The sequence below is a fragment of the Perognathus longimembris genome, chromosome 12, assembly GCF_023159225.1.
Source record: "Perognathus longimembris pacificus isolate PPM17 chromosome 12, ASM2315922v1, whole genome shotgun sequence".
Lineage (NCBI taxonomy): Eukaryota > Metazoa > Chordata > Mammalia > Rodentia > Heteromyidae > Perognathus > Perognathus longimembris.
In genome coordinates, this window is record NC_063172.1 from 13,177,191 (window position 1) to 13,190,274 (window position 13,084).

Here is a 13,084-nt window from a genome sequence, read left to right on the forward strand (position 1 = left end):
AATAGATCATAAAAAATACATGTAATTCTATACTAGAGACTATCAAAGGATATGGAATTAGAGAAGTAGGAGGCGTTAAGAACCAGATTCTGATCCAGGCCTGCTGGTGTATGCCTGTTATCCCAGCACTAGGGAGGATGAGGCAGAAGGATCAGAAGTTACCAGGCTGATAGTGGCAAGAGTGCTTGCCTGGTATACATGAAGCCCTGGGTTCGATTCCCCAGCACCACATATACAGAAAACGGCCAGAAGTGGCACTGTGGCTCAAGTGGCAAAGTGCTAGCCTTGAGCAAAAAGAAGCCAGGGACAGTGCTCAGGCCCTGAGTCCAAACCCAGGGCTGGCAAAAAAAAAACAAAAAGGAGAAAGACTGCAGGAAAACTTACAAGAAACAAAGCTTTTTTTTTTTTTGGCCAGTCCTGGGCCTTGGACTCAGGGCCTGAGCACTGTCCCTGGCTTCTTCCCGCTCAAGGCTAGCACTCCGCCACTTGAGCCACAGCGCCGCTTCTGGCCGTTTTCTGTATATGTGGTGCTGGGGAATTGAACCTAGGGCCTCGTGTATCCGAGGCAGGCACTCTTGCCACTAGGCTATATCCCCAGCCCCAAAGCTTATTTTAAAAAAAACTTACCTGTTATCAAAGTGACATTAATAACTACAGGCTTAGTACTAGTATTTAAAAGACAACAAAAGCCTTATTTACCTTCAGAAGTTTAGTTAGTAACTTGATTAGTTCAAACTAAGTAAGATGACAAAAGGTTATACTTATAGTCTTTATGTTTAATTAGTTGTTTGCTTGATAATATCATTGGTTTTGTATAGAAAAATCCATTGCATTGGACTGTACTCTGAGATCTAAGTAGCCAGAATAATGCTCTGGATCACATTGCTCTTCATTCTTTCAGGATATTAACAATCCTTAAAAAAAAATTTAAAAAGCAAAAATAAAGGGATTAATATATCTCCTTTCTAGGAAAAACACTCTTATTTTTTTGTAAGCATCACTGAGATTTGATGATTATCATTAAGAAAGTTGTCAGAGAAATATTACAGGATTTCTGACCTACTTACTATAGCTATAAAATAAAAACTATTCAAAGTGCTACATTAAAAAAAAAAAAGAGGGGCTGGGGATATGGCCTAGTGGCAAGAGCGCTTGCTTCGTATACATGAGGCCCTGGGTTCGATTCCCCAGCACCACATATACAGAAAACGGCCAGAAGTGGCGCTGTGGCTCAAGTGGCAGAGTGCTAGCCTTGAGCGGGAAGAAGCCAGGGACAGTGCTCAGGCCCTGAGTCCAAGGCCCAGGACTGGCAAAAAAAAAAAAAAAAGGTTACCAGGCTGAGCTACTTATGGAGACCCCATATCAAGCAAACTAACTTAAATCAGATTGTGACCTACAAATGCCAATGATCTGGATTAGGGAGAAACAAGAGATGCACATGAAAAAGTCAGTATCCAATGAAATTAGGGGGTTGAAGAGCAAGGGTTTAGAGAAAAGACATTTAACAAAGGACTACTTGCTGTCTTCAGTTTCACAAACAGGAATATATATATATATATATATTCTAAAATGAGTGTGATGTCTTTTCCCACGATCATTTGTAGTTGTTGTTTTTGTTGATGATGATGATGATGATGATGTGTATCTGTTTGTCTGTCTGTCTGTCTGTCTGTCTCTGTGTTTATATGTCTTTGTACCAGTACTCAGGCTTAAACTCAGGGCTTAAGCACTGCCCCTTAGTTTTTTTGTTTTTTGTGGGGTTTTGGTGGTGGTAGTGGTAGTCACAGGGCTTGAACTCACGGCTCCAGTGCTCTCTCTGAGCTTTTGCTCTACCACTTTGAGCCGCAGCACCACTTCCAGTTACCTCCAGATAAGAGCCTCATGGACTTTCCTTCCCCGGGCTAGCTTTGAACTGTGATCCTAAGATCTCAGCTTCCTGAGTAGATAGGATTACAGGAGTGAGCCACTGACACCCAGCTGTCCCTTAGTTTTTTGGCTCAAGGCTAGCACTCTACCACTTGAGCTACGCCTCTACTTCTAAATTTTTGTGAGTAATTGAAGAGTATCATAGACTTCCCTGCCCACACTGGCTTTGAGCCATGATCCTCAGATCTCAGTCACCTGAGTAGCCAAGATTACAAGGGTGAGCCTCCAGTGCCCAGCATAATTTATTATTTCTTTTTAAAGTGGAGGATAAATGAATAAGATAGATATGGAGGTGCCCTCCTGAAATCTTAGCTACTTGGACAGAGACATAGAAGGACTCAAGTTCCAGGTCTGTCTGCCCAAAGTTAGCTGGAAACGCTTTCTAAAAAACAACCAGTAGGGGCTGGGGATATAGCCTAGTGGCAAGAGTGCCTGCCTCGGATACACGAGGCCCTAGGTTCGATTCCCCAGCACCACATATACAGAAAACGGCCAGAAGCGGCGCTGTGGCTTAAGTGGCAGAGTGCTAGCCTTGAGCAGGAAGAAGCCAGGGACAGTGCTCAGGCCCTGAGTCCAAGGCCCAGGACTGGCCAAAAAAAAAAAAAAAAGAAATATACTCATTACCTAACTTATATAACTGTCAACTCCTCTGTAAATCACCTTTACAATAACAATAAAACAAAAAAGAAAAACACTTGATTTTTTTAAAAGGGCAGAATGGCTGGGAATGTGGCTTAGTGGTAGAGTGCTTGCCACATGCATGAAGCCCTGGGTTCGATTCCTCAGAACCACATAAACAGAAAAAGGTAGAAGTAGCACTGTGGCTTAAGTGGTAAAGTGCTAGCCTTGAGCAAAAAGAAGTTCAGAGACAGTGCCCAGACCCCTAAGTTCAAGCCCCAGGACTGGCAAAAAAAAGGGGGGGGGAGGGGATAAAATTTCAAAGCAAGGAGTTAAAAAAAAACAAAAACAGGAAAAGAAAAAGGACTGAGGACATGATTTAAGTGGTAAAGCACTTGCCTAGCAAGGATGAAATTCAATCCCCAAGACCACAAAGTAAACAAATAAGTAAATGATGACTGGCATAAACCCTTGTAGAATTTATTTATTTATTTATTTATTTTTAGAATTTTTTTTTGAGGAATTAGGTGATTATTAGAAAAGGATTATGGCTCAGAGCATTGTTTTGCTCGAGTTCAGGACCCCCGAAAAGACCACCAGAGACCAAGACCGATGTAAACAGCAAAGAGGCGTTTATTGCGAGCTAGCTGGGACCTCCGCTGATGACGCTCAGAGGCCCCGAGTCACAATCTAGCAGTCTTTTTATATCATGAAGCAAACAACTCTTAAGCAATCTGGGGAAACTTCCACACAGTCAGACATATGTTTGACTAGCAATACATCACACTAAGCAAGCAGAGGGAAATAGGCTAATTTGATCTATAGTTAACTTTGTTAGCAGAGGGCCATAGTTAACTCTGTTGGCAGAGGGCTATAGTTAAACTTTGTTAGCAGAGGGCTAAACCGTGTTCCCAAAGTTAAACTTCAATCTCTGTTTATATCTAACACATACATGCTCCGTTTGAGACATTCAGCAGTTTTTCTCAAAAAATGTTTTGTGCAGGCTTTCTGTGTAAACCTCCTGATTTAGGGGACAGCAAGCTTAGATTTTTAAGATGGAGTCACTTAGGTCTTTTCATTTTCCCCCATTTCTTTTATGAGCCTTGGAAACCAATCATGGGTTCCTTTGAGTTGGTTTATAAGATGTTTCTTTACCTTAGCATACAGGTTGGTATTGGGCCCGCAATGCCATTAATTAAACAGCATTAACTCTATCTTTTACAAAGGCAATAAGTTTGTTAATTATACAGGGCCCAATAGTAAGCACAAGCAAAAGTATTATTAGGGGCCCCATGAGGGTAGAAATTAAGGTAGTCAGCCAAGGGAAGTTGCGCACCCTTTTCCTTAGGCTACACATAATGAGCAAATCCAGGCTTCACCTACATTGCAAAACCATCTCAGCAAGGGAATCAAGCAGTGAAAGATATTTACATGAGATCTTTCTGGTTTACAAGTCCCTTACCCCTGCAGATGCAGGTACAGATAAACATAGTTTCACAACGAAGCCCCATCTTAGGTCTTTTCAAGCATATCTTTTTTTATAAAAGATTTTTCATTAGCATGTGTTATGCCCATGAAAGGGGTTTCATTGGGACATTTCCTTATCAATCATTTTTCTTTATCCCTCCTCGTTTTCTTAAAACAATTTCAGTGGTTTCATTGTTCTGTTTCCATACACCCCTATGAAGTACTTCAACCGCATTCATCTCTCCATTGGCCCTTCTGTCTAACCCTCCAGGAGAGCACAGTACATCCTAATTCACCCAAAGCAGCGAGCTTGCCCTGTATTCCTCAAGACCGTGAAGTTCAAAGTCAAGGCAGAGAGGTGGGAATGGCATCCTCTAACAAGAAGGATGCTGAAATCTAATGGGCAACTACAGTAGGGCAGCAGGATCTCAAGAGATCAGGGCCAGGACCAAGTATATGCATACATGCCTCTCTCATTATGTCTCTCTCTGCTTCTCCATGCTTGGATTCACACTGAGGTCAGCTTTGCACAGCTCCCAATGGCAGAGGAAGTACTGACAGCCCCAAATTCCCAAGTTCATATTTCCCAGGACTACTAACCTCAGTAGAAAGACAAGCCTTCTTTTCCTTCTAGCAATCCCAGATCATGACTCTACCCAACAACTTCCATGGCTGCTTGTATGTTTTTACATGTAAGAAAGGTTAAAAATTAAAATACTTATAAAAACGGTGTCATTATTAACCTAAGTTGCTGACCTTAGGTAAACTATTGTTTACTTAATTTTCCCCTGAGGTTGGATATTTACTTTGTTTTCAAATTCTGTATTGTTACAATTTGGATATGAAGTGTCCCCCCTTCCCCCCAAAAAAGGGCTCATGCATTGAATGAAGGTTTGATGACACAGCTTAGTGGCACTGTTTTAGCAAGTTTTGGAAACTTCAGGAGAGTCCCTGGGGGTTTTTCCTCCAGGGCTATATGTTTTACAGGGTCCCTCTGACTCCCTTTCTGTTTCCCAGCTCGTATTAAGCAGGTATTATACCCTTGAACCCCTCTGTCAACCTACTTTTATATTTTTTGTTGTTGTTGTTCCAGTAATAGGACTTGAACTTAGGGCCTCAAGCTCTCACTTGGCTTTTTCACTCAAGGCTGGAACTCTACTTCATGAGCCATGCCTCTAATTCCCGCTTTTTTGCCAGTTAGAGATAAGAATCTCACAGAATTTTCTACCTAGGCTGGCATCAAGGGGCAATCCTAAGATCTCAGACACACAAGTAGCTAGGATTACAGGTGTTAGCCACCGGTCTCCAGTTTCTATTGGTTATTTTTTTTCAATAAGTTCTTGCTTTAAGCCCAGGATAATCTGAACTGTGATCCATCTATTTGGGCTTCCCTTTGTTGTTGGAATGACAGGCATACACCACTACATCATCCAGCCATTGGTTAAGATGAAATCTCCAAAATTTTTATGCCTGATTAGGCCTTGAACCATGACTCCCCTATACCCGCCTTCCAAGTAGCTAGGTTTACAAGCTTAAGCCACTATATCCAACTGCATATTAATCTTGGTTCACACCTAGGCCTACTTTAGGATGGAGTCCTGAAAGTGACATTATTGAACCAAAAATTTTCAACCTTATCTAGGAGTCTTAATACTTCAAGAAATGTATCCATTACTTAATTCTGTTGTTTTTTGTTTGTTTGTTTTGTTTTGTTTTGGCCAGTCCTGGGGCTTGGACTCAGGGCCTGGGCACTGTCCCTGGCTTCTTTTTGCTCAAGGCTAGCACTCTGCCACTTGAGCCACAGCGCCACTTCTGGCCGTTTTCTGTATAGGTGGTGCTGGGGAATTGAACCCAGGGCCTCATGTATACGAGGCAAGCACTCTTGCCACTAGGCCATATCCCCAGCCCTCCATTACTTAATTCTGCATTAAAGATTTTTATTTAAAAACAAAAAAGGCAAGACAAACTAACTAATACTCCAAGTTCCCATGGTGAGTTTATAGGTTTTTTTTGTGTGTGTGTGTGTGTGTGTGTGTGTGTGTGTGTGTGTGTGTGTGTTGCCAGTCCTGGGTCTTGGTCTCAGGGCCTGAGCACTGTCCCTGGCTTCTTTTTGCTCAGGGCTAGCACTCTACCTCTTGAGCCACAGCGCCACTTCTTGCTCTTTCTGTTTATGTGGTGCTGAGGAATCAAACCCAGGACTTCCTGCATGCAAAGCAAGCCCTCCACCAGTAAGCCACATTCCCAGTTCTCCCATGGTGATTTTAATTTGCACTTATTTCACTACTATTTCCACTACTATTTCACTACTATTTCATTACTATTTCCACTACTATTTATTTCACTAGTATTTCGTTAAAGAGATAATTTCCAAGCCAGTCACTATGGTTCATGCTTGTGATCCTAGATACTTAGGAGGTGGAGATCAAGAGGATTGTGGTTCCAGGACAGGCCTGGCAAAATGTTTATGTGACCCTACCTAAATCAATAAAAAGCTGGGCATGGTGGTACCTGTCTGTCATCCTAGCTACTCCAGAGGCATAATAGGAAGATCATGATCCAAGCTGACTCAGGCAACAACATCCAGGACAGTAGAGGGACAGTAGAACTTTTTCTAGAAGAAAAGTATCTTGCTCAAAGGTATCTGGCTACTCTGTCTGTCCATTGTGTGTTGTCTTCATTAGTTGCCACCCAAGTGATTTTCTATGCCTCTGTTGCTGAGTCTAGAATTCTTATACCCTGAGCTATGTTCTGATTGGTTGCTTCTATTATAATTAGGTGTTTTGGAAGGTAACACTAACATTCTGATTGGTTGCTAATTCCTAGAAAAAGATAGGCATAGAGAGAGGTAAGATGTTCTGAAATGATGTCTTTTGTTTACTTCATTTAAAAATTATCTTTAAGTAGTTATACAAAGTGATTTCAATAACAATTACTCTTTTTTTTAAATCTGGTTTTAATTTGCTGGGACAAGATACTGTCCAGGGATCCTAGGTCCTAACTACTCTCTCAGTTATACTGAAATAATGTTCCTAGAATCTAAGAATAATCTAGTTAATATGCCACTATTAATATCATTACCTCTGTACACTCTATTTTGCCACCATGAATAATCTCTATCCCTACATCTTTTTTTATTTTTAGCTGATTCTGGGGCTTGAACTCAGGGTCTGGGCAGTGTCCCCAAGCCTCTTTGTGCTCAAGGGTAGTGCTCTACCATTTGAGCCACAGTGCCACTTCCGATTTTTGAGTGGTTAATTAGAGATAAGAGTCTCATGGGGACTTTTCTGCCCAGGCTGGCTCTGTCCGATCCTCAGATCTCAGCCTCCTGAGTAGCTAGGATTACAGGCATGAGCCACAGGCAGGCTATCCCTACATCTTTAGGCTACTCCTTCAAGAGGCAATAAATGTCTCCTATGACTGAGCCAAAAATAACAGGCCTGATCCCTAGTTGTAAGATTACCAGTAAAATGAAGAAAATGCCTTCGAAGGACTTCTGTAAGAAAAGGCTAGGCCCTATATAACTGAAATCCACCCAAAAAGACAATCTCCCAGCTGGGCACAGGTGGCTCATAACTGTCATCCTGGCTACTCAGGAGGCTGAGACCTGGAGGACCACGGTTCAAAATCAGCCTAGACAGAACAGTCTTTAATTAAGACTGTTTACAAGTAAACAGCAGATGTCTGGCTGGAGATGTGGTTCAAGTGAGAAAGCTGAGTAAGAGTTCAAGGCCCTGAGTTCAAGCTCCAATACCAGCATAAAAAACAAATAAGTGAATATAAAGAAAGTCTCCCAGGGGCTGGGAATATGGCCTAGTAGCAAGAGTGCTTTCCTCATATACATGAAGCCCTGGGTTCGATTCCCCAGCACCACATATATAGAAAGCAGCCAGAAGTGGCGCTGTGGCTCAAGTGGTAGAGGGCTAGCTTTGAGCAAAAAGAAGCCAGGGATGGTGCTCAGGCCCTGAGTCCAAGGCCCAGGAGTGGCAAAAAAATAAAAATAAAGAAAAGAAAAGAAAAAGAAGGAAAGAAAGAAAGAAAGAAAGAAAGAAAGAAAAAGAAAGAGGGCTGGGAATATGGCCTAGTGGCAAGAGTGCTTGCCTTCCATACATGAAGCCCTGGGTTCAATTCCCCAGCACCACATATGTAGATAATGGCCAGAATTGGCGCTGTGGCTCAAGTGCAGAGTGCTAGCTTTGACCAAAAAGAAGCCAGGGACAGTGCTCAGGCCCTGAGTTCAAGCCCCAGGACTGACAAAAAAAAAAAAAGAAAGAAAGAAAGAAAGTCTCCCAGGAAAGGTTTCTGCTTAAATGCAGAAAAGAGACCTAAGAATGGAGCGCAATAGTTGGATGGTTGCCTAGTTTATGTGAGGCCCTGGGTTCAATTCCCAGCACCATTTTTTAAAAAAGGGAACAGGTGGGCTGGGAATGTGGCTTAATGATAGAGTGCTTGCCTAGTTAGCATGTATGAAGCCCTGGATTCGATTTCTCAGTACCACATAAACAGAAAAGGCTGGAAGGGGTACTGTGGCTCAAGTGGTAGAGTGCTAGTCTTGAGCAAAAGAAGCTCAGGGACAGTGCCCTGGCCTTGAGTTCAAGCCCTAAGACTAGCAAAAAAAGAAAAAGAAACAGAAACAGAAATAAAAGCCTAAAAAAAAAAGCACAAAAAAAATACCTTCCCTTATTTTTCAAGTAAGTAAATTTAAGTTGGCTAAAACTAGCCAACATTAACTATGACCTCTTCTACCTCCTTGAGACTAGTGGTTTTTCCTCTTTTGTGAGAAATCAATTTGTTCAGGCATCAGATTTCACTAAGGTCCCGTTACAACCTCTGCAAGAAATTCCTGTTCAAACTGATGTTTACTTTCTAACATTGCTACCAAATGCAGAAAGGGGCTTACCTATGACCTCATCCCAAGTGAGGTAATGGAGTTATGATTAGCTCTTAGCTAAGCCTCATTTCTGTCCCACAGAAAGTGAGAATACCAGGATGTTTTCTGAATCAGCCAGGGGTTGTAGGCAAAAGCCCCTTTTGGTTCTAGTGCTTCTTCTCATTCTAAAGAAGTCATTTTCATTCTGAATAGCAACGACTAGAAAAAGGCCCATACTATACCAATTGTTTCCTTTTCTTAGGATTACCAGACAGACTTCCACAAGCTGGCTGTGTTTTTTGTTTTGTTTTGTTTTTGCCTGCTGCCACTGGTGGCCTATGCCTGTAATCCTAGCTACTCAGGAGGCTGAGATCTGAGGGTTGTAGTTCAAAACCAGACTGGGCAGGAAAGTCCATGAGACTCAGAAAAAACTGCTCAGAAAAAGCAAGAAGCGGGGCTGGGAATGTGTGGCTTAGTGGTAGAGTGCTTGCCTAGCATGCATGAAGCCCTGGGTTCAATACCTCAGTACCACATACACAGAAAAAGCAGGAAGTGGCTGTGGCTCAAGAAGTAGAGTGCTGGGGCTGGGAATATGGCCTAGTGGCAAGAGTGCTTGCCTCCTATACATGAGGCCCTGGGCTCGATTCCTCAGCACCACATATACAGAAAATGGCCAGAAGTGGCGCTGTGGCTCAAGTGGCAGAGTGCTAGCCTTGAGCAAAAAAGAAGCCAGGGACAGTGCTCAGGCCCTGAGTTCACGGCCTAGGACTGGCCAAAAAAAAAAAAAAAGAGGTAGAGTGCTAACCTTAAACACAAAGAGGCTCAGGAACAGAGTGCAGGCCCAGAGTTCAAGCCCTAGGATTGCCTGAATATATAAGTAAGTAAATAAACGAAAACAATTTTTTCCTCTCACAGTTCAATGGGCCAGGTTAGTTCCTTCTGATGTTTCTGAGGAACTATACTTTTGTCCTAGTTTCTGTGATTGTGGTAGTATTGGTGATATTTCTTGGTTTATGAGCACATGACTGCAATCTCTGCCTTTATCTTCGTATTGTTACTTTCACTGCCCCACCCCCCTCTGGTTTATGCTGGCTCTAAGGCTTCAACTCTGGACTTCATGCCCTTGATTGGCTCTTTTGCTCTTGGCTGACACTCTACCACTTGAGCCACACCTTCAGTTCCAGATGTTTGTTGGGTAATTGGAGATGAGTTTCTGGTATTTGTATGTACAGGCTGGCTTCAAACCAAAAGTCTAAGATCTCAGCCTCTGAGTGGCTAAGATGACCCATCTGACTATCTGTATCCAACTACTATAAGTCTGTGTATGTGAAATATTTCACCTTTCTCTATAAGAACACCAGTCATTGGATTCAGGGCTTATTCTAAACCAGGATAATCTTATCTCAAGGTCTTGATTACATTCGCAACTAGTCCTTTTCAAAATCAGATCATATTCACAGGTACTGTGATTTATATTTGGGCATATCTTTTTGGCAGTCACATTCAACCTAAGGCTAAAGCCAGTATGATATATACATATAGATATAGAGTCGAGATAGATATGGTTATCTAGGTATCTCTCTCTGAAAGAGAAATGTGGATATCTGTATTTACATTTTGCAGGAGGACATATTAGGGTTTGAAATCAGTGCCTTTGCTGCCTGGACTATGGTCCTCCTATCTATACTTCTCACATAGCTGGGAAGACAAGCAGGTGCTACTATACTCAGCTTTTATTGGCAGAGATGGGGGACAGAATCTCTCGAACCTTTTGCCACTACTGATCTCTGCCTCCCAAGTAGCTAGAATTTCAGATGAGAGCCACCATACCAGGCCCAGTAATTTTTAATGTTTAAAAATGTTATGAGAGAATAAGTGAGAAAATTGTTTGAGTCTGTCCTCTGCCTCCTCTTTCTCTGTATTTCACCCCCCCACACACACACACCCAAAGCTAATGTTCTACCACTTAAGCAACAGGTTCATCTCTTGTCAGTGGTTGATCTGAGATAAGAGTCTCACAGGCTTTTCTTGTCCAGGCTGGCATCCAACAGCAATTCTCAAATCTCACACTCTTGAGTAGCTAGGATTACAGGCATGAGCCACTGGTGCCAGCTAAATGCTACTTTCAAAGAAGCTTATTAACTGAACTTAGCATATTTACATTCTCTTTCCAACAGAGTTTATGTTCTATTAGGTATTTTTTGTTCTCTTTCATCTTTGCTGCACACAATTAAGCAGCACTCCAAGGCTTAGAATAATGCCTAGCCCATGATAGATGCTAAATAAATATTTAACACATGTTGAACTAATAAACTGTACTTTGCCCAAATCAATAAGTAGCTTTTGTTTCTGCTTGACTAGGCTTCCTCTCCCATTCTGATCTTCTGGCATGTTCTTGTCTGTTTCATTCTAGTCTAGGACCCTGTCATCTAGCATTCAGCAAGTGTGGGCACGGTAAGGAAGTGTAATAATTACTAGGTCTCAGATGAGGAAATTGGGATCTCAACAGGTGTGAATAAGTCTTTCAAGATCAGAAACTGATCTGGGCGAGCAGAAACTGCAGCATTAACTATCGTGTGCTTTATTGGTTCCCTTTGAGCTCACTTTGTTTTTGTGATGTGTGTGTGTGTGTATTGCAGGTTCTGGGGCTTGAACTCTGGGCCTGGGCTCTGTCCCAGAGCGTCTCTTGCTCAAGGCTAGGGCTCTGACACACACACACACACACACACACACACACACACACACAGAGCTCTACTTCTAGTTTTCAGGTAGTTAATTGGAGCTAAGAGTCTCACAGACTTTGCTGCTTCGGGCTGTCTTTGAATCCCCCATCCTCAGCCTCCTGAGTCGCTAGGATTACAGACTTGAGCCACCAGCACCCGGCACTTTGCTTTCTTTTCTTTTTTTTTTTTCTGAAAGTAAGCTAATTGTAGTTAAGCCATCAAAAGCAACAACAAAAACCCTCCTAAAGCGCGAAGCCGAAGGCCTGAGTGCTTTATTTTCCCTAGAGTCAAGGGCAAGACATTTTGTATTTGAATCCTGGATGGCGGGAAAATGCACGCAGGTGCGGGGAGGAGAGGAGGGAAACAGGGAAGAGCCGCCAGCCAATCAGAGCGGGCAGCTCTTCTCCCTCCTTTTCCCCCCTCCCCTTTCTCGTCCCGCCCCTTCCGTGCCCCGCCCTTTGCGTCCACGCGCCAAAATTCCAAACAGAACTTCGCAACGCTCCCGCCATCTCCCTCCGCCGAGTGAAGCGAGCCGGAACTCTATAAGGAAAAAGAAAATCGGCGTTCGTCGCCCAAGATCTACTCAGCTCCTTGACCCCGTCCGCGTGCGTGTGTTCCTGTTCACTTCGGCACGGTCTCTTTTGCTCTTCAGATCGGAGGAGAGTTTTGAGCCTGTCCGTCTGAAGTGGGGGGGGGGGGGGGAGTGGGCGGGGCCTGTGGCGGAGGGATTCCAGGCTCCCACACCAAGACCGCCAGCCGCGGGGCTTGTGGCGCCAGAATTTGAAGCGCGGAAGCGCCGGAGTCACTGGTGTTCGAGCTCTCGGTTCGCGGCCGTCCGAACCTGCAGCCCGACACCATGGTGGTTCTCCGCAGCAGCATGGAACTGCACAACCACTCGGCCTCCTCGGCCACGGACTCTTTAGACCTGTCCAGCGAGTTCCTCAGCCTGGACTTTAGCAGACGAAGGCGGCTCCGCTCGGCCACCGCCGCGGAGAAATCCGCCGTCACTGCCGCCGTCGCCGCAGCGGGCGTGAGTACCGGGCTGGAGCGGGGACCCCCCCGGGACCCTGGGACGGGGGGAGGGAGAGGGGACTGGGGGCCGGGGATTGACTGGACCCGGGGAGAATTGGCGCGTGCGGCGCATGTGCAGGGAGGAGTGCGGTCGGGGACGGGCGGGTAAGATGGAGGGGCTGTGGGTCGGGCGGCGGCGGTGGCGCCGGCGGGAGAGGACTGAGTACTTGGTCACCTCCTACTTTTCTTTACGCAAGAGGAAGCCGAAGCCCGCCAGCGCTCAGCTGTGTTGGGGCCGCGCCGTGGATGTTTGGGCTGCCCCACCCCCCCACCCCTCCTCCTCCGCGGCTCGGCTCCGGCCCGAGGCTCCCCCCGGGTCTGTGAGGTGCCACCACCCTGTTTGCCTGACTGCCTTCTCTGCCAGCGAGCTGAGCGTTGGAGAGACCACGGGGACTGAGGGTATAACTTTCAC

At 44.4% G+C, this 13,084-nt stretch overlaps 1 protein-coding gene across 2 annotated transcripts in view; it reads left to right on the forward strand.

Annotated features, from left to right (window-relative positions):
* The first annotated feature begins 12,348 nt into the window (after positions 1-12,348).
* Positions 12,349-13,084, forward strand: part of Atad2 (ATPase family AAA domain containing 2) — a 47,214-nt gene continuing 46,478 nt past the window's right edge. For both annotated transcript variants that reach the window (XM_048358780.1, XM_048358781.1), the window contains exon 1: positions 12,349-12,631. In XM_048358780.1, coding sequence (XP_048214737.1) covers positions 12,458-12,631 — 174 coding nt within the window. In that variant the 5' untranslated portion in view covers positions 12,349-12,457. The remainder of the gene's footprint in view (positions 12,632-13,084) is intronic.